Source organism: Sylvia atricapilla, chromosome 6 (genome assembly GCF_009819655.1).
Source record: "Sylvia atricapilla isolate bSylAtr1 chromosome 6, bSylAtr1.pri, whole genome shotgun sequence".
Classification (NCBI taxonomy): domain Eukaryota; kingdom Metazoa; phylum Chordata; class Aves; order Passeriformes; family Sylviidae; genus Sylvia; species Sylvia atricapilla.
Genome location: NC_089145.1, coordinates 49045234 through 49064458, shown reverse-complemented (window position 1 = coordinate 49064458; position 19225 = coordinate 49045234). Strand labels below are relative to the sequence as shown.

The 19225-nt window shown below is 46.7% G+C and overlaps 1 protein-coding gene across 1 annotated transcript in view; it reads left to right on the top strand.

Moving 5' to 3' along the window:
• The first annotated feature begins 2168 nt into the window (after positions 1-2168).
• Positions 2169-19225, top strand: part of CCDC85C (coiled-coil domain containing 85C) — a 109819-nt gene continuing 92762 nt past the window's right edge. Inside the window, exon 1 of the mRNA XM_066321860.1 lies at positions 2169-3286. Within this exon, the coding sequence (XP_066177957.1) occupies positions 2575-3286 (712 nt within the window). The 5' untranslated portion in view covers positions 2169-2574. The remainder of the gene's footprint in view (positions 3287-19225) is intronic.

The window sequence follows — 19225 nt, the reverse complement described above, 5'->3', positions numbered from 1 at the left end:
GGCTAACTGAGGTGGCAGTTGAGGCTGTACAGTTCTGGAGAACTGTCACCAAGGTGGAACCCAGGTCAGAGCACATCTGTGGTTCCGGGTGGCCCCTGTTTTACCTGCTCTGAGCCATCCCCCTTGAAAGGAGCAAAGGCCTCACCACTGGCTGTACAACGTGATTCCCTCTTCTCTAGAGAACCACCCCAGTGGTTTGTGTTAGGGGAGAACTGTCTCTTCACATCTTCAGGTCTGTGCTGTGTGCTACCAAGAGTCCACCTGCAAATCCCACATGAAGTGAACAGTGTCCACGCTCTGTCCTTAGCTCCCCTCACCCTTTTGATAATAATGGGATGAAAGGCTTCCTTAGCAGAAAATGGACAACAGCGTCCGTAGAGGGGATGGGCTCCTCCAGGAGCCGGGAGGCTCTGCTTTTTTGCTTTACTAGGGAACAGGCAGTTGTCTAGTTTGCCAAGGGAATATCTGGGCTCAGAAACCCAGCAGCACAGACTTGTGCAGAAAAACAGGAAGAAACTGCAGCTGTACCAAGACTGAGAAAGATAACATCAAAAGGCAGAAGTTGCAATCCTCCATCCTTCTCTGTTCTGATGGTCCCTCCATGCACAGGCCATATGCTCTGCATCCCACGCTCTGGCATCAGATTTGATGTCTCTTTATAGCTAGAGGGTGTCTTGACCAGCTTTCCAGTGTGGTCAGAAACCTGATGTTGCACTGGATTAACCCTGGAGTCAAACCATTTACTCAGGTTCCTAAGTAACACAAAGCTGGCAATTCCCTGGGGCTTTTAAAGGATACTTATGCTGGGACCCGGTGTACCTTTTGTTTTAACCATGTGATACTGGCCAAAAAGCAGCCCATGGAGAGATATCATAGCCCAAGGAAAAGTGCATCGGACTGAAACTCAGGAGATGTGATGCCAAGATGTAGGAAATCTGCCACATGTAGCCTAGGAAATTCACTTTATGAACTTTCCAGCCCTTTACTAGGTTCTGTCCGATTTGTGCAGAAGTTGAGGATGGTACTCCAGCCTCCTGACAGTAAGGATGACCAGAACCTGTGACGATTTTACCGAGGAATAAGCGTTATCTGCGACTTCAGGGCCGTTTTCTCCAGCAGCACTAAAGGAATCTGCCATTCCCAGGAGCAGAGAGGCGGCAGGGATGCTGGAGCCGGCTCTTTCAACCTGCCGAGGCAGGAGGGACCCGCGGACAAAGGCGGCCGCCCCAGGGGGAGGGCGGGCAGCGGGGCAGAGAGGCGGGGGGCCGGGGCCCGGTGACAAAGCCTTTGGCGGGGGAGGCAGCAGCGGAGATGCTCCTGGAGATCCCGCTCCGCTCCCAGCCCAAGGCGGCCGCCCGTGGCCCCGCGCCTGGGCAGAGCGGGACCGGGGCCATTTCGGCGCCGCTTCCCCGGGCCGCCCGGCAGGCGCGTTTTCCTGCCTGTCCAACCCCACCCTTTCCCGGGATGGTGCTCTCCTCGGCACCTTTTTTTTAAAGAAAACCCGGGGAAATCCATCTGGAGAAAAAAAAAAAAAAAAAAAAGGGGGGCAAAAAGCGGGGTGGAAGGCCCGGGGGGGCAGCGGTGAGCAGGCACGGCCGCGGCGGGCAGGGCACGGCAGGGCACGGCGGGGCGGGCGGAGGGCGGGGGGGGAGGAGGGAGGGAGCGGCCCCGTCCCTTTGTACCTGCCGTTCGAAGGCGCCAGGCGGCCCCGCATTGGCTGCGGCGGCCGCGGCTCCCGTAACCCGAGCCGGCGGCGGGCGCGGCGCACCGGGCCCGGCCAGCGCCCAGCCCGGCAGCCAAGGGGCGGCTCAGCGCGGCTCGGCTCGGCTCGGCTCCGCCGCCGGCAGCCGGCTCCCCTTCCCCGCCGCTCGGCCCGGCTGGGGCAGGGCCGCGCCGCCCTGCCCGGCAGGAGGTGGGACCAAGCCGCCCGCGCTGCCGCCCCCTCCTCCCTCGCTCTCTCGCTCCCTCCTTCCCGAGGGCTGAGCCATTCCGGGAAGGCTCCGGCTCCCCCACCGCTCCTCGGCAGCGCCGCACCGGCATCGGCCGCCACCGCGCCGGGCTCGGCCCCACGCCGCCCCGGGGCTGCGGACGCGCACCGGCGGAGCGGGGCAGCGGCGGCGGGTGCGCGGTCCCCGCGGCGGCGGGCGGGCGGGAGGACGAGTGGACGGAGCGCCCGGGAACGGGGGGGCGGCCGCCGCGTACTTGTTTTGCCCGGGGTAAGTTGGCCGATCCCTGCGGAGGCTTCGCTTGGAGAGTGCAGCGCTTGGCTCTCGGCTCCCTGTCGCCCCCAGCCTCCGGGGCAGTGGGGGCGCCTTTTTTTTATTTAATCCCCTCCCCCTTCGGTTTGTGTTTTCTTTTTATTATTATTATTATTAATAATATGGGGTCTATGGGGGAGCAGAATTTCCAGTCCGGCGTTGCTTTTCTTCCTTGTCCAACGCTCACCGGAGAACTATAATATTTCTTCCCCGAGATGCTGCAGTGAATTTAGTTCTAGGAAATCAGGCGAACAAAATCATCCGAATAATCCGAACCATTTGTTATCCTGTGAGAGCAAACGCATCCTAGGCACAGATGATGGCAAAAAATTCCTTGGAAGGGTCTAAAGAAGACCTGAGCAAAATTTCGGAAGAGGAGATGCTGAGATGGAGCAAGGAAGAGCTGGTGAAAAGACTGAGGAAAGTGGAGAATGAAAAGATGAACTTAATGGTGGAACACGGCAACTTGATGAAAGACGTGAACCGGCGGCTGCAGCTCCACCTGCACGAGATCCGCGGGCTGAAGGAGGTGAACCAGAAGTTGCAGGACGACAACCAGGAGCTGCGGGAGCTGTGCTGCTTCTTGGATGACGACCGGCAAAAAGGCAAGAAGCTGTCAAGGGAATGGCAGCGCTTCGGGAGGCACACGGCCAGCGTGATGTGGAAGGAGGTGGGCATGTACCAGCAGAAGCTGAAGGACCTGGAGGCGAGGCAGGAGACCCTCCTGCGGGAGAACGTGGAGCTGAAGGAGATGGTGCTGATGCTGGACGAGGAGCGGAGCGGGGCCGGCTCGCGGAGCTCCATCGACAGTCAGGCCAGCCTGAACAACCTCAACGGCGGCTCGGCCACCAGGGACGTGGGGGACGGGAGCAGCACCTCCAGCACGGGCAGCGCGGGCAGCCCCGACCACCATCACCACCACCTTCACCACCACAAGGCCGGCGACAGCAAGGCCGGGGCCATGCGGAGGTCTATGGATGACCTGTCCGCGCCCCTTCACCACCGGAGCATCCCCAATGGCCTCAATGGTGAGCCTCTGCCCCCCCTGCCCCGCTGGCCCCGAGCCACCACCCCGGCATGGCCGGTCCCCCTTGGTGGGGTGAGGGAGGTCCTGGCCATTCCCAACCCTGTCCATCCTTGGTGAGCTCTTTGGCAGCCCCGGGAGCCGGGGAGGGGCACCTGTGTGCGGGGTGTGTGTTATCAGTGTGTTGAGTGTGTTATCGATGTTCTGGGCTGAGGGTTGGAGCCTCTTTTATCTCCAGCAGGGTTGGTGTTTGGTTCTGTTTGTTTGTTTTGGGTTTCTTTCTTGACAAAAAACAGCCTGAGTTTTCAGGGTTAAATAAACACTGATTGTGTTCCCACTCTTCCTCCTCTTTCTCTCCCCCTTTACGTATTTTGGTTTATGTTTGGCTTGTGCGTGTGCTAGTTTGATAAGGTTGGTAAAGATGGGATGAAATTTTGGAAGCATCTGATGAAAGTTCAGGTTTGTCCCACAGGGCATCACCTGTTAGCTCCACAGGCTCTCAGGGCAGGTTGGCTGTGAAGTGCTCAGCAGTTTTGGAGAGGCACGACTCGGCTTTCCTCTGTCTCCACTTCAGAAAGAGGAGTTTTGTTTGTAGAGAAGAGATTGCTCTCGAAGGGATGCTGTACTCACGATTTTGTTCAGGCTAGTCATTGAAGTTAGAAACAAGCTCCACAGCGAAATCGTGCCAAGCCTCCTCTGGCAGTTCATATTCAAGCAAAGTTTCTCCTGTTGTCTAATAGTGATCAGGTATTAAAATAATACTGGACTGTCTTTAAAAGGGAGATTTTTTTTTTAATCTTTTAAAACCAGCTAGACCGCATACATGACTTCTAGAAGGAGTAGTGTGGTCAAGAGGGCTCAGTAGGAATCAAACCAGGCAGCAAGCTAAAAAATTCTTATATATATGACTATTTTTAATGTTCTTAATCCTCTTTTCCAACCGGAGAGGACTATTTTCTGGTTGAGGTGTCCTTTTCCCACCTCTAAGCACACAGAGGGGGATGGAATCCCAGAGATTGGCTCTGACTGATGTCAGCAGTGGATGTGTTTACCAAACAGCGATGCTTTCAGCTCCCAAAGGTTTTGGTCTTTTTTTTGTGTGTGATTTGTGGCGAGTCTTTATGTCCCGAGAGACCTGAGGACGTGGAGGACTGATCAACTCGTTTCACAAGTGTTCATCCATGCATGTGCTGTTTGCAGTCCTGTTGCCTCAGCTGTGTGTCTCAACTCACTGGGTGAGTGAGATGTTCTGGCCACCTTGCCCAGTAGTCAGGGATTGCTGGTTTCAAGGGTGATCCAGGCACCAGATGGTGCATGGTACAACAAATATCTTTAAATGCTTGGTGTGGAATTTTTTCATCTCTCTCTTCTAGAGCTGTGTAAATCGAAAGTATCTGGTTTGTAAATTGGCAGGTAGCTTCTGCTCTTGACGTGACTTGACTTTATTTTCATAAAGCATTGCTCTCCACAGAGACCTGAAGGGCACATGACAGATACTGAATGTGCTATTACTGTTTTGGAACAGGAGAGCTTCACGGTTCTGGTTTGTGAACCTTAGACCGTGTCCCTTTTAGGTTTTGGTGCTATTTAGCTTAATTGGTCAAAGCCAGTTGAATTAATCTGTTATCTCAGGGCTCTTGAGTATACAAAACATAACCAATACCTTAGAGCAGTCCCTTCAATCCGGGATGAAGGCGCAGTGGGATGCTTCACCTGGGATTCAAAGTCGTCCCTGTCAGCACAAAGAGGAAAGCCTCTGCTTTCAGAGCTCGGTCCTCGTTGTTCCCCTCAAGCGTTGTGTGTGTGGGACTGTGCCCAGCAGCATCTTTTGGGGGCACTGAGAGCTGAGAGTCGTGTGCTACGGTATGCAGGGTGAGAGTAGGAAAGGGAGGCAGACCATCTGCACACACGTGTTTCCATGCTCGCCTTTGCACACCCCTTCTCCTTTCGTGTGTCGGAAGGATGGGTACGGGCTCGGGCATTTCAGACGTGACCTTTAGGTTTTAGTGACTTCTGGTTCTGGGGTGCCCGTGAAGGTGGTCTCTGCGGGAAGAATTGAAGCTCTTTCCTGTGAACCAGTGCGGCTTCGTTTCTGAGGGTGCAAAGGATACGATCAGCACTTTTAAAGCTAATAATCCTTGTAAAGATGTAGTCAAGCCTGATCTCTCCACTTAGGTAGTGAAGCTGTAAAATGACTTGAATAGTTGTCATTCTCAGATAGCATCGGTATTCAGCTAGGCCATTTCCCTGTTGGTGCCTTTGGAAATGCCTCTCAATACATATGCAAATGCAGGGCTTATCAGGCCCCTTTTTTGACTGACAGCAAGAAGTCTGGGAGGGGTGTTTGCCTGGGACGAAGCAAAAATTCTGTTAAGCCTGTGACGGTGTAAAAGAGCGGGGCAGGAGCAGGTGAACATGAAAAACCACTCCAGTGAGTCAGGTGGGTGGTGGAGCCGTCACGGAGCAGCCCCGCAGTGAGCATCCTGCCGTGTCTCCTGCTCCTGTCCTTGCCTTCTGTGTGTGCAGTCGAGATCTCAGCCTTTTCGTACTCTTTTCTTGTCTTTTTTTCCCCTCAGGAAAAAAAAAAACACAAGGAAGACAGAAGAAAAAGAGTGCATGGCCTTTTATTTTTTGGTTGTAAGCATGAGTCTGGTTTGCTGTTGTCTCAGGTCTTTAAAGCACTGGAGAACTAACCAGTGGGTGAAACAGACACTGCCCGGCCAGCTCGGCTACCACTGAACCGAACAGCCCTGTGGGCTTTCTTAGGGAACGGCATGCAGTACAGAATTTAGCATCTGTAATAAGAACACAGCAGAAGCTTGGGACAGCTGGTGGGAGCAAGGTTGCTACTTGTGAGCTGCTTGCTAGAGTATTTTTGCTTATGGAAAAGCTGAAAAGTCCTGAAATTGGAATCTGGAAAAGGGAGAACTGTACTGCCCCTGCTAGTGGTATCCATTGAGCTTCACTTGTTAAGTGCTTTTCTAAAGGAGTTAGCAGTATGGTGGTTGTTAAACACTTTCAGGAAGGTAGATTTTTAGTAGAATCTTAGTGAGCAAAGGTGGCTTAAATGTTTCTCGTTTTCTGTTCAGCGATCCTTGGAAGTGAGTTGTTGAACCAGGGCTTGATTTATTTGCTCCAGTGACCCACCCCAGTGTGAGGTGATGAACTCTAGATTTGTAAGGTGAATTCAGAATAAATGATGTAAGTGTAAAAAACAACCCCAACCCAACTGGTGGTCCACCTTTGCTTCACTTTTCTGAAGTCTGTTTACATCTGCAAGTTGTCTTTCAGAAGCTGATGATTAGTTATTCGCCCATGGAAGATAAGATAATAATTATAACGTAGAGTGAAAATGGCTAATATTAGAATTCATGTAATCCTGCTTGTTCTGAAAGTGAGAGATGTGTCCATTCTCTTTGTGCACAGGGACCTGGGCTGTGGGACAGGGGCACCTCCAAACTGTGTGATGGAAGCTGGCCAGTTCTAATGTCATATGTCACAGTTCTAAACCTACCCAGATCTAGGACAGAAGTTGAGGCACAGTCACTGTGTGTGCTTGTGAGTGTTTTGGCTTTCTTTTTTATGCATGGTGTGGATCTCTGTGTGCACACACAATCTTCCTGCCCATCCAGCTTTAAACAGCTCTGTTGAAACAGCTGCTTGGCTCCTGACAGAATTAGGTTTAAAAAAGAGAATTAAAAAACCCAGAAAAAGTCAGGCACGTTTGGTGATATTGATCTTAACATGACCTGGGGGAAGAAAAAGCCCTCAGGTTTATTCCCACAGGATATATCCCTGGACTGTGAGGTATGTGGGAACATTGGGAGGAGTGACTCAAAGCTTCCTGAGGCCAGGGCAAGGGCTTCCACGGTTTTAGCCTTATCTCGATCTGAACTGGGACAACTGTTCATCCATCTTTGAGCCTGGAGGCATACAGACTCAATTAGTGATGTGCCCAGGACAAAGTCCTGTGCATACAGGTTAAGCGTTCAGGTTTTAGTTTTATTTCACACCCATCAACTGAAGTTGTCATTAGAACTTCACTTTCCACTGAAACGGTTTGCTCTGAGTTTCCAGAATGGACTGGGTGGTTTCTGACTTTACTCTGTTTCAGTGAAGTGTTAATTTTGGTGTTTTGGTTTTATAAATTATTAAAAACATCAACAATTAAAAAGTGGTGAGAGAGGCCCAGGAAAAAAAGCTGTGGGTGCAGCAGGAAGCCTGTAGTAGCAGATATTAATCTATGGCCTATCATTTGTTGCTGTCTTCTTCAGTGAAAGAATGGTCTCTCTGGGTGAGGGGGTGGGAAGATCTCTAGTTCTATTGATTCCCACTTGTAGATGTCCACATATTTACCTAGAGGGTACAATATATTGCAGTTAAAATGGTGGCAGAGAGAAATGTCTGTTCCCTGTGGGTTGGTATTGATTGGTAATGCAGCTGCCCTGTACTTACTTCTCTTCTTTGCACACCCTTAAGGCCAAAATACTTTATTAGTGTATTAACAATCAATGTACTTATTATTTATGATGGCATATTAATGAGGCCTTTGAGATGAGAATATCCGGGGGCAGAAGCAAAAGATGAGGTTTGTTCCATTTAATTTGGGATATCTCCAATATAGGCTTTAACATCTGCATTCCCTTGGTCATCCTTTATTGGCCATGTGGAGAAAGGCTCTTTGGTGTCATGCTTCATGTGAACTATGTCCGCATCAAAGAGAGCTGAATTGTGTGCTGGTTGTGCTCTTTCTCTCCGCTGATGAGGAGGAAGCCTGGTCAGCTCATTCATATGCAACCATCTAAAGCCAGGTGAGATCAGCCCTCTTCCAGGTGTTGTGGTGACCATTGTCCACTTTTGCAGTGCACCTGTCCTAGCTCTGGTGAAGGAGAGGAAACTGCTTTTCTTAGCAGCACTCAGATGTCACCCCCTTATAGCCCCCACGCTGCATGGGCAGGTCACAGAAAGTCCTGTTCTCTTTGCTGGAGACCTCTCAGAGCTCAGTGGCTCCTGCCAAGCTTAAGCACAGGTTTGATTACTTGACCAATTATTTTCTTATATCAAGAGCACTTTTCATTCTCTGAAAATGGCTTTAATGTTCTTTTTTTAATACTGCTGTTTTTAACGTGTTGGTATTTTTGGTGCTGTAGGCTGTTGCATTCAGACTCCTTGTGATTAAGACAGGAAATCAGCTCTGGAGTGGTACACTAGATAGATGTAAGACCTCTGGAGGAACACCTGATTGTATCTCTGCTCTAAGTTCAATGTGTTCTGCTAATTGGCTTATTGATGCTGAGGTCTCAGACAACATGAAGGGTACAATTTGAGTTTCTTGTAGCCAGTAGTCATTGGCCACTCATTCAAAGGATTTTCATTGAGTGCTTCATTTGAGGCATCTTTGTCATTGCCCACTCCTGCCTTCTTGCTGGGGCACTGCCTGTGTGCCAGCCTGCTTGGCTCCCAATCTTCAGAGTAGCTGGTGTCCCTGAAAACAGGGCTCAGGATGCTTAAATTAAAATTGGGCCATATCTGGAAATATATTCTCCATGGTAATGTGTTCTAATTTTGTTTTCCTCTTTCCGTATTATATAGAGATATCTTATTCTCAGCTGTCCTGTTGAAGGAAAAAACTTGTATTGATTAAAAGATAAATTTCTATGGGCTTTTGATGGAATTATCCACTTACTCTCATCGAAAGCAATCAGAATAAGGGAAGTAGACTGTGTTGGTTACATGTAAATGATTTGATCCTCTGGAGACATTTCATCAAATAAAGCTGAGGATCGAATTAAATGGTGATCTAATGAAGTGGCAGACATGGGAACCCAAAATGCAGCCCTGGCAGGTGTTACACTCTAGGAATATGTGGAGATGAGGGGCTTGAATGCCAAGACTGACAGAAGCATTGCATTTGAAAGCTGAAGGGTTAACACTTTGTGAGGACAAGGGTGCCTGCATCCATGTGTCCTTAGGCATACTGGGAAGCATTGGGCTTTTTATCTGCCCCACAGCATGTCTGTGGCCTTGCTTTCATCTCACTCAGACATATCCATGGCAGGGTCTGCTGACCTTGTCCCCCAAGGCTGCCCGTGCCACATCCTTCTGTAGTGGGGCTGCCCTTTGGAGAGGCAAAAACGTTCTGGAAACAGAACAATGGACAATAGCTGATGGTAGGTGAGATGGAGGTGAGGTACTTAAACTGGCAAAAACGTCTGTATACATCAGGTGTGGAGTGAGGGAAATGAAAAACCTCTAACCTCATTTAAAATTCAGCTAAAATGCTTGAACCCAGAAGGCTGATGTTCTTTCCACCTTCACATGCAGGCCTTAATGCATCCCACTGCCAAACACACAGCATTGCTGGCCTGGAACAGGGAAGGTTCAGGGGCTGCACATCCAGTTTTCCTGCAAATTAAATGCTGCAACTGGCTGGGTTTGCTTCTGCATTCTGTATTTTTAACCTGACTTTTTGTCTGCCAGCCAGAATTCATCCTGCCCTGTCGCCAAATGTCATCATCCCCTTGTGGTTAACTTGCTGCAATTCATGAAACACTTGGCTGCCATAAATAGTTACGTGCAGAGGTTCCTCTGCGCGCGGAGCGGGCAGAGCGGCGCAGGCAGCGCTGCTAGGCACTCGCACACGAACATGTCCACCAAGAGAAAGTTGACCCACTTCTGCAAATAGATAACTCCTGGCAGAAAAAGTAACACTGTCTCAGACAATCTATCTTCCCCTTGCCTACTGAATTGTGAAGCAAAAAGCAAGCCAGCTCCATCTTCTGAATTAGCAGTGATGTGAGCACAGTGCTCCCCATTGGAACCAGGGTGTGTAAATCGGCCCCTGATCTCAGGAGGGCTTAAAATGGCCACAATTTGGTCGTGATTTTCTCTTTCCAGTGTAACGAAAGCTTTTGTTAGTGAATGAGGTGCGTGGAGTTCAGGACTCAGCTGCTCTTAGGCATTAGGAAACATTTATCACCATGGCAATTGAAGGCTGCTGGGCAGGTTATTTTGAACACTTTTCTAGTGACTCATGTCTGGGTCAAGACCATTTATGCCAGGTTACTTTAGCCCCTGTACACACAGGTGTATATGTAGTCTTCCTTCCCTTAAATTGTTTCTTGCCTTGCTATTTTTGCCCCTCTCAGGGAGCTCGTTGCTTGTTCTTATGTCTCCAAGGTGGTGGTGCCAAGTGTTCACCTTGTCAGAGCCTCTTCTGTAAAGGGTCTTTGTGACCTAAAGTCCTTGTGAAGTAGATTACAGGTTAGTTTCGACTGCCTTTGAGACTTCACGGATCTTGCAGTGAGATTGAAGCGCTCCTAAATCTGATGTGAGTTATCTCATTGTCTGCTTGGGCCCTCCTACGGGCTTGTAGGGCGGGATGTCTCCTGTTTGCCTGGGGTGGCTGTGGTGGGAGGGCTGTCTGCAGCAGAGGGAGCACCGTGGGTGAGTGTCGGGCTTATGGTGTCAGGGCTTTGGCCAGCTGTACTCTGCAGTCGCAGGGTGACACGCTAGCTGTCTTCTGTGGTTGTGTCAACGCCAGCGTGCTGGCAGAATTAGTTCAATCAAAGCTGGAGTGCTCTGAAAAGCCCTTCAGACTCTGCTCCATCCCCCAGCTCTGTGCAGTGACACTCAGGACTGCATGCTGCTGCCTTTTCCCCAGTTCATCCCGAACTCCTCTGCTGCTTGGGCTTTCATTCATGTACAAGAAGGTCAGCTGTGTTTGAATGTCTGTGAGAAATGAAAGGTGAAGTGTGAGGAGCAAATGGGTGGAGTAGGGCTCAGGTTAGGAAGCAAGAGAAGATACCTAGCTGCTCTTTCAAAGAATCTCCAGGACAGTAGGATCAAACCATCTCTAGGGGCCTGGGGGTTTGACGGCTGTGTCTGACCTGTCCCTGCATTCCCAGGAGAATGAGAGCATCCAGATGCAGCAGGGAAGGCTGCAAAGCAGCTGCCTCTCTGTCCTTGAGCTGTAGAAGATCCATGAAGAGGAAAGGAACAGGCAAAAGGACTACTCGAAGCAGAGCAGCAAAACCAAACCATTGTTTTAGAAAAGAAGAAAAAAGACAGCCTTTCCAATCCCCAAAGCATAATATTTCTATGGAAATAGCAGGAAGAGGCTTGCTGTCAGTCTCTGATCTAGTGGGACTGACTAGATTTTGTTTGTTCTTCCCCACATCTTCCATCATCTCTGGATCATCTGAAGACAGGTGGCTGTGCATCACAAATGCAAGATTCCTGCTTTCTGACTTTTGATTAAGTGCTAAGCAGTCTCTGGAGGGCTGGCATCTGTCTTTCATCTGCAGTTTTTTACTTGCTAAGGTGCATTGCTCTCACTCTGTGACACTTATTGATAATGCCTTGTCCTTTAAATGTCACTTCTGTGACACTCTGCTCCTGGCTGTGACTTTATATGAGGCCGTGGGCTGTTCAGTGGTGTGGTACCTATCAGTGACCAGTGAAGTTACTGTGGGACACTGTTGGACTTGAATGAAATTGAGACTTGGACTCTTTACACTTGCTTTGGTATTTTTTTCAAAGGAAATCCAGAGTGTCTTTAATCTCCAACAAGGGAAGTAATCTGTCCTGTTTAGGCAATGTTCTGCTTGATTTCTGTGTTGCCCGAGGAGTACTGCTGGTTATATGCATGCAGGAATTTACCATTTTCACGTTGATTTTTTTCACTGTTTCCTCCCCATTTTTCTTTTTAGTAGGATCTAATAGAATAGGTTCCAGGACAATTACATAAAAGTCTACTGTTTTATGCCAGAGTAACATCATCAGATGCTAACAGAGTATCAGTAATTAAAAAGAACTAATTTTGACGTATGCTGAATCTTTTCCAGCCCCTAACAAAGGTGTTAAGAAAATCTTGTTTTTATGTACAATCTTAAAAGGCTATTGTGATGCACAGTATTCTTTTGTCTTCTTGGTTTCCTTTTCTTATCTCCCTTACTGGGATTTTCAGTCTCATATTTATCTATTTCCCAGCAGCTGAATATAACTTTGATCTATGCTTTGGATCTACGGAGCTTTTAATCCCTTTCCCCTGAGTTAAAAGCTTGTTTGCTGTTGAATGTGATACATAGTTATAGGTTATATGATCTTCACCAGCGGCTCATGCATTGCACAGGGATGGCACACTGTGAAAAACTCTGATAAAATGTTCCCTTGTTCATTTTCCTGATTGCAGCTGAAACGCAGCATGGGAGTGAGTCAGTTATTCACTCCTGGTCAAACTGCTGATACACCTGTCCTTTGCTGTTATAAATACCTCTGCACTTGCCTGCTTTATTTCAATTATTCATTCATTTCTCTGTGATGCATATTTTTGAGCCTGTGAACCAGCTGAGTATTTCAGTCAATGCAGCAGCCTTTCCATCTTTCAGTTCTGATAACATTTAGAGGGTTATCCTTTTCCACCCTTTTAACACCTTTTAAAAATAGGGATCCATTTTTAAAGCCCATGTGTTTATTCCAATTTGATGTCTTGAAGCATGATGAAAAATGCCTTGTTTGTGGAGATCTTCTCTTCTGGAGTGGCTGCAGTTTCCACCTCAGGAGCAGTAATGGTTTCTGCAGTTCTGTCCTCCAGGCCACATGTGGATGTAGCTGCATGTGTGTGACTGTATTCAACCATCTTCTGAAAGTTGTTTTTTTTGAGTTTTTGGTGCAGCTGTTTGCTTCCTGGATTCTGAGCAATTTATTTGAAAGTGTTGCTTGCTTGTCTCCTGACCTCTTGTACCAAAATGCAGTCCTCTTTTTGTGACATTGGTTAAGACTGTATTGTTTTAGATGTAAGCTTTAAAATAAGAAAAGGATTGATGGTTCTCCAAGTTAGAGCACTGAACTGGTTCTCAGACTTGGAGTGCTGTCTCACTGTTACATGGCTTTCTGGTGTAGTCTTAGCTAAATATTGTGATTTGTGGTTCTCCTTTTATACAACCAGTATAATATATTTCCTTTATCTTCTCCAAGTTTACTGTGGTGCTCAACAGAATTAGACCCTAACCTCTAACAGGGCCTCTGACCATTGCTATGATACCAGTGATAACAAACAGGTTTTGAGTTATACTGAACCAGCAAGAAAGAAGTCTTAAGAGTAACTCCACACATTTCTAATGCTTGGTTTTGGAGTTACTTCAGATCCTGTTTCAGCTTTGCTGGGATAAAAGCACTTTATGTGTTGGGTTGCTTCCCTCTGTATTATATATACTTCTTGGAACTACGGAATGATGAAGTGTGATCAGTCTCCTGCCAACTGTAAAAACCAGAAACTTGTCAAATAATAATTCTCCCAAATAAGAAGGTGAGCAAAATTAGATAAAAAGCAGGGTTTGCCTGTCCACAAACACAGACAAGTGCAGAAATATGCTGCTGTTGCTGTCACGACGACAGGTTACCTTGATACCTTTCAGAGAGTGGGTACAGCATTTGTTGTTATTTCAGCTCATCCCATCTATGTTGCCCAGTTGAATATCATGTTAGATATGTGTATTTAAAATGTTTATCTGTCAGCCAAGTGCAGTTTTGGCTGAGGTGAAGAATCACAGCTGTGAAGCAGAAGGGTCCTGCTTGTCACGTTGCTCCCCATGTCACTGCAAAGCAGTGGTGTCTTGGCTGTAATTGCTGAAGGCACTCTTCCTCTTTCCAGTTAAATTCTTACCTGATCCCTTGATTGCTTTATTTCTGATGCTGGTAATTCGGTAACTCCTAACGCGTCCTGACTGAAAAGTCATCAAAGTCACTCTTGGGTGTGAACTCAGAGTTTCTTAACCACATGGGCTTTTATTTCCATTTGCTTGGTGGAATTGGGAGGGAGGATCTATTTGTCAGTGTATCACTGACGTGTTAGGAGGGTGACAAGACCGCAGTAACTCTTCCTAGGCAATTATGTATGAAAGGTTGTCAGTATGAGTAGTATGGGAAGTTAAAAGCCTTAATTTTCATTTGGAATTGAAGCCCTAATGACTTTCCACTCCCACAGCCTGTAAAGACCATGCTTCAGCTTCAAGTTGACCAAGAAAAAAAACGGGAGGGGACAGCTTTTATTTCAGGCTTTTTTTGTGCAAATTTTTTTATGAAAAACAGCAGATTTATGAGTCACTGTTCTTTGTACAAAAGATGATTACTGGGGTATGAACCTCAGAAAAGTGACATTTTACAACTTTGCCGCTAGCCATGCAATGTGAGCATTTGCTTTCTCTTTTTTCAATTAGTTAAGTTAAACAACATCTCAGTTTGAAAGGACTAATTTTATTCCTGTTTGTTGTTTGCCTTATACACTAATTATTTTCTCTATGTAAAGGTGAATGGCAGAGAGGGGAAGAGAAAGGATCATCCCAAATGAATGCTGTCCAATTATTCAAAATGGTGGGTGTAGATCCTATGGGGTTCAGTAAAGTGTTGTCTTCAGTCACATCTCTCACTTGCAGCATTTTAAGGAAGAGAAACTGGATCACACAAATCCTTTTGTTAACCCTGGGAACATAATTAAGTTCCTCTGGAAATTTGTCCTTTAAAAAGACAGCCCTCTAAACATCAATATTGTTTAATCTGTGCTTAAAAGTAAAGCTATGTTTTAATCCACTTCTGTGTGTTTTGAGGTTGTGTTTTGGTTTGTTGTTTTTTCCCCAAGAAATAAGGGAGCATTTTGTGACTCAGTAGCCTCTGCTGCCTAACACAGTGAGAGCTGAGGGCAGGAGTGTTGGTAGAGGTGGCATGTGCAGTTCACAGTCCTGCTTTGACTCTCTAGCAGCAGGTCAAGAGCTCACACTGTGGCAAGTGATCCAGAGCATCTTTGTCTTTGTGGGTCCAGCAGGGATATTGAAGAGCATCTTCTGTTCAAAGCACAGGTGCTCAATGTTTTCTGAGTATTAAGTATTCTGAGAGTGATGGAGGCTTTGTTCTTGGAAGTGACTGAGGTGACAAGCTAATTTTCTTGGCCACGGGGCTGTGTTCTTGAGAAGCATCACTCCAGAGCTGTAAATGCCCTCTGTCCACTGCAGCATAGTTCTCTGATCCCACAGCTGTGATTACAAGTTTGCTCAGAGACCTGCAAAATAAGGAATGGATCGTGTAAACAGCAGCTGATGCAGTTGTTGGAAAGGCCTCCATTTTTTATTTCTTCTTGTTACAGCATCTTGGCCAGGTTGGACAGAGAAGGTTTTCACTGGAAGATTTGCTGTCCTGTGCTTCATTCTGCCTTATTCAGATAAAAATTGTGGGACTGTCCTTTTAAAAATTTTCTTCTATTTGGCAGTGTAAAGTGAAGGAAAGACAATATTTTTGGGAAAGCCTTGGAACTGCCCCTGTAAAAGGAATGCTATATAAAGAGTAAAACTCCCTGACTCTGTTATGTTCAAGGTTGGTGATATTTGAATTAGATTTTTTTTTTACAGGAGAGATTTCATGTCTGGATTTAAACCAAAACTGTGTCATGTGCAGAGGGACAGGTTTCTTCTGTTGAAAACAACATCTGTAGAGCTGGAGGGAAGGGCTGGGCAGCATGGCGTATGTGCCCTGGCATGGGGAGCCACGGAGATGCTGCCTTCCTGGAGCTGCTGCCTTCCTGGAGCTGCCGTGGGAGGGTAGGGAGCAAGAAGGCAAATGGGGGCAGAACTTTGGTCAAGTTCAGATGAAGCTCTGATGCAGCCCTTGTGCTGCTCTGGGAGGAGAAGATATTCTCAGTGTGTGAGAAGTGGGCAGCAAGAGTTGCCTGCCTAGCTCAAGGTGGGGCTGGATGTGGATGGATCCCACAAAGGGATGTGGCAGCAGCTGAATGAGGGGATGGAGTAAATCACTGCAAAGATGTGGTTTGGGAGCTAGCTGTTATTTTTAACAGCTGATTTTGTTGAACTGGGTTGAACTCCCTCCAGCTCAGCATTGATGATGGTGCCTGGAGCTAAAAAGATTGTATTTTGATCAGCAAGTCAAAAGCAAGTGTTCCACTGGTTATGAATACATTTTCAGAGTTACAAGCAAAGGAGATCTCAGAATAATAATGGGCAGAAAAAGTTGCCTGGAGGAACCAGTTTCCTTGATAAATGCTGGAGGAGGTGTAGACCTGAACTTTGCACTCCTTCCCATATCAGCTTTTTAAAAATGTGCAAACAGATCTAGAGTCTGAGTTTTGAACCTGTTAAAATCCTGAATAGACATAATGCAATATGGCAGGAAAACCAATAATGCTGATGTTTTGAAAATACAACTGGTTCAGTTGTAGATGTGTGATGTGGGTTAAGAAAGGGCTTGTGTGTCCTGTGCTGTGTATCATTGACCCAGTTGGTTATTCAGTGATGAATTCTGGTCTGCATGTTTCGAATGACAGATCTGGGTTCTGAAGTGCTGATGATTAGATTAAGACAGTGTAGTAAACCTTAATGGTGCATGAAGAGCTACTGCTGGATTTGCAGTAATACCTACTTTTCTGCCTTAGAACAGCATGAATAATACTTTATGGTTGTATAACTCCTTCCAGACAAGGAGTCTAGGAGTGCTTTGTAAACGCTAATGAGTTTGGCCTCATAGCATATTTATAAGCTTGAGAAGTAGCATTATTCCCCTTTTTTACAGTTTGGATGTTGACTAGCTTAAGTATGCAAAGAGCAGGCAGCAGAGCTTTCATCTGCTGACCCTCAGTCCTGGGCCTTATCTGCAGGACTTGGTAGGCTTCCTAAGTGTGTCTGAGGCATGCTCAGAAATTTACTGCAGATCCATTCCAGAAAAAGGGTCGGGTTTTTTTTTGCAAACCTCTGAGTGTCCTTTGTAAAGCGTAAAGCATTGTAATTATTTGATGATAATTTCTTGCTTGCCTTTTTTGTTCTACAGCAGCAGAGATTGAAACTAATCCTCTACTGGAATGAAATCAAATTGGGCATTATGAATATTATTTCCTTGCCCAGAACAAAGAGACTTAGTTAATGTGAATGCAAACTTCTGTTATCTTTACATGGGAGTTGCAGGTGGGTAAGGAATGTGAGGTCAGAAGGATTGGGAGCAGATAATTGCCGGTGTCAAAGGGCAGTGAGAGTGATGCCTGTGAAAAACGCCTTGCAAAGTAGGTGGGATCAGACACTGCAATGGGCACACACAGATTTTTCCTTAGCAGCTTCCTCAGATGTTCATCCCAGAATGTCTGCATTATTTCTACAGATTTATGTAGTAGGATATTCTGCGACATGAGCACTGTGTGGATTGTAGACAAATTGTGTAAATATTTTGTGAGTGAATTTAGTGTTTGGTGACACATGCCGTAAAGACAGTTCTAGGGGGATAAGTCCCTCTTTAGCTGGAGGATAAGCATATGCTGGCAGACATTTCACACAGTGCTTTCACATCCCTAACCTGGAAAAACTGCTTCCAAATCTCAGTGCTTTTTCATGGACGGGAGACCAGTGAGGATCCCAGCAGAGTCTGCAAAGTTCTAGATGTGGAGGTGATGATCTTCATGATGTGGTTGTTAGAAGTAGCAGCATTTCTGGTGCTAATTATCATAGAATAGTCTGGGATGGAAGGGACCTTTAGAGATCATCCAGTACAACCCTGCTGCAATAAGCAGGGACAGCTTCAATGTGATCAGGTTTCTCAAAGCTCCATCAAAACTGACCTGGAATGTTTCTAGGGATAGGTATCTACCACCTCTCTGGGCATCCTGTGCCAGTGTTTTACCATGCTCATTGTAAAAAAATGTCCTTTTTAGATTTAAACTAAATTGACCCTCTTTTAGTTTATAACCATTACCATTATCCCTGTTGTATCCAAAAAGGCCCTAATAATTTTTTTCCCCCATCTATCTTATAACCTCCCTTTAAGTACTAAAGGCCACAATGAGGTCTCCCAGGAGCCTTTTCTTCTCCAGGCTAAACAACCCCAACTCCCTCAGCTTTTCCTCTTGGAGAGGTTTTTCAGCCCTCCGATAATCTCTGTTTCTCTCTTCTGGACCTGCTCCAACAGGTTCATGTCTTTCTCTTGTGAAACTCTGTTCAATGTGTTGCTGCACTCCAGACCTGTGTGTCACTGAATCGAGTGCCATTAAAGCAGTTGCCTGCTCCTTATGACTGGACTGTGATTTTTGTCTGATTCTGATATATTAAATGCTATATTGGCATGTGACTTTTTCCTTATCTGGCTACTTCTGGAACACAGCTTAGCCTTAGCTTTTCAGCACAGAACAAAAGCTTTCTTGAGACACTGTTTGCACATGGCTACAAATAGAAACCTCAGGTGATTAGCAAGGGGTTTTGGCAAGTCATGCAGATACACAGGGTATTTCAGTGTGTGACGTGGCATCCTTGCAGAGCTGGGGGCAGGAGCATCCTGTAGGGAGGCTCTTAGTTGACTGTGTAGTGCTTAATCTTTCTAATACACCCCATAATGTGTGGTGGAAGATCTAGATAATGCAAGAAAACAGTTATTTATCTGGGATTAACCTACATAAAACATTTACATTGAACAGAAACTAGGCCAGATAGCACTCAGTCTGATGAGGAGTAGCTGAGGGACCTGGGGAAAAGGAGGCTCAGGAGGGACCTTATTGCTCTCTACAGCTACCTGAAAGGAGGCTGGAACAAGGCTGGTCACTTCTCCCAGACAACAAATAATAGGACAAAAGGAAATTAGCTCAAGCTGTACCAGGAGAGGTTGAGTTTGATATTAGGAAAAATTTCTTCAGCAAAAGTGTTGTCAGACATTGGAACAGGCTGCCCAGGGAAGTGGTAGAGGCAACATCCCTGGAAATATTTAAAAGATGCGTAGATGTGGCAGCTGTGAGCAAGTTTTAGTGGTGGACTTGGCAGTATTGGGTTAGTGGTTGGACTCGATGGTATTCAAGGATCTTTTCCAACTTCAATGATTTAGTAATTCCATGATTTTTTGAATCGCAATGTGGTACACTCTGAAATCAAAAGAGCCTTTGTAGTTCGTTCAGTGAGTGGACATTAGC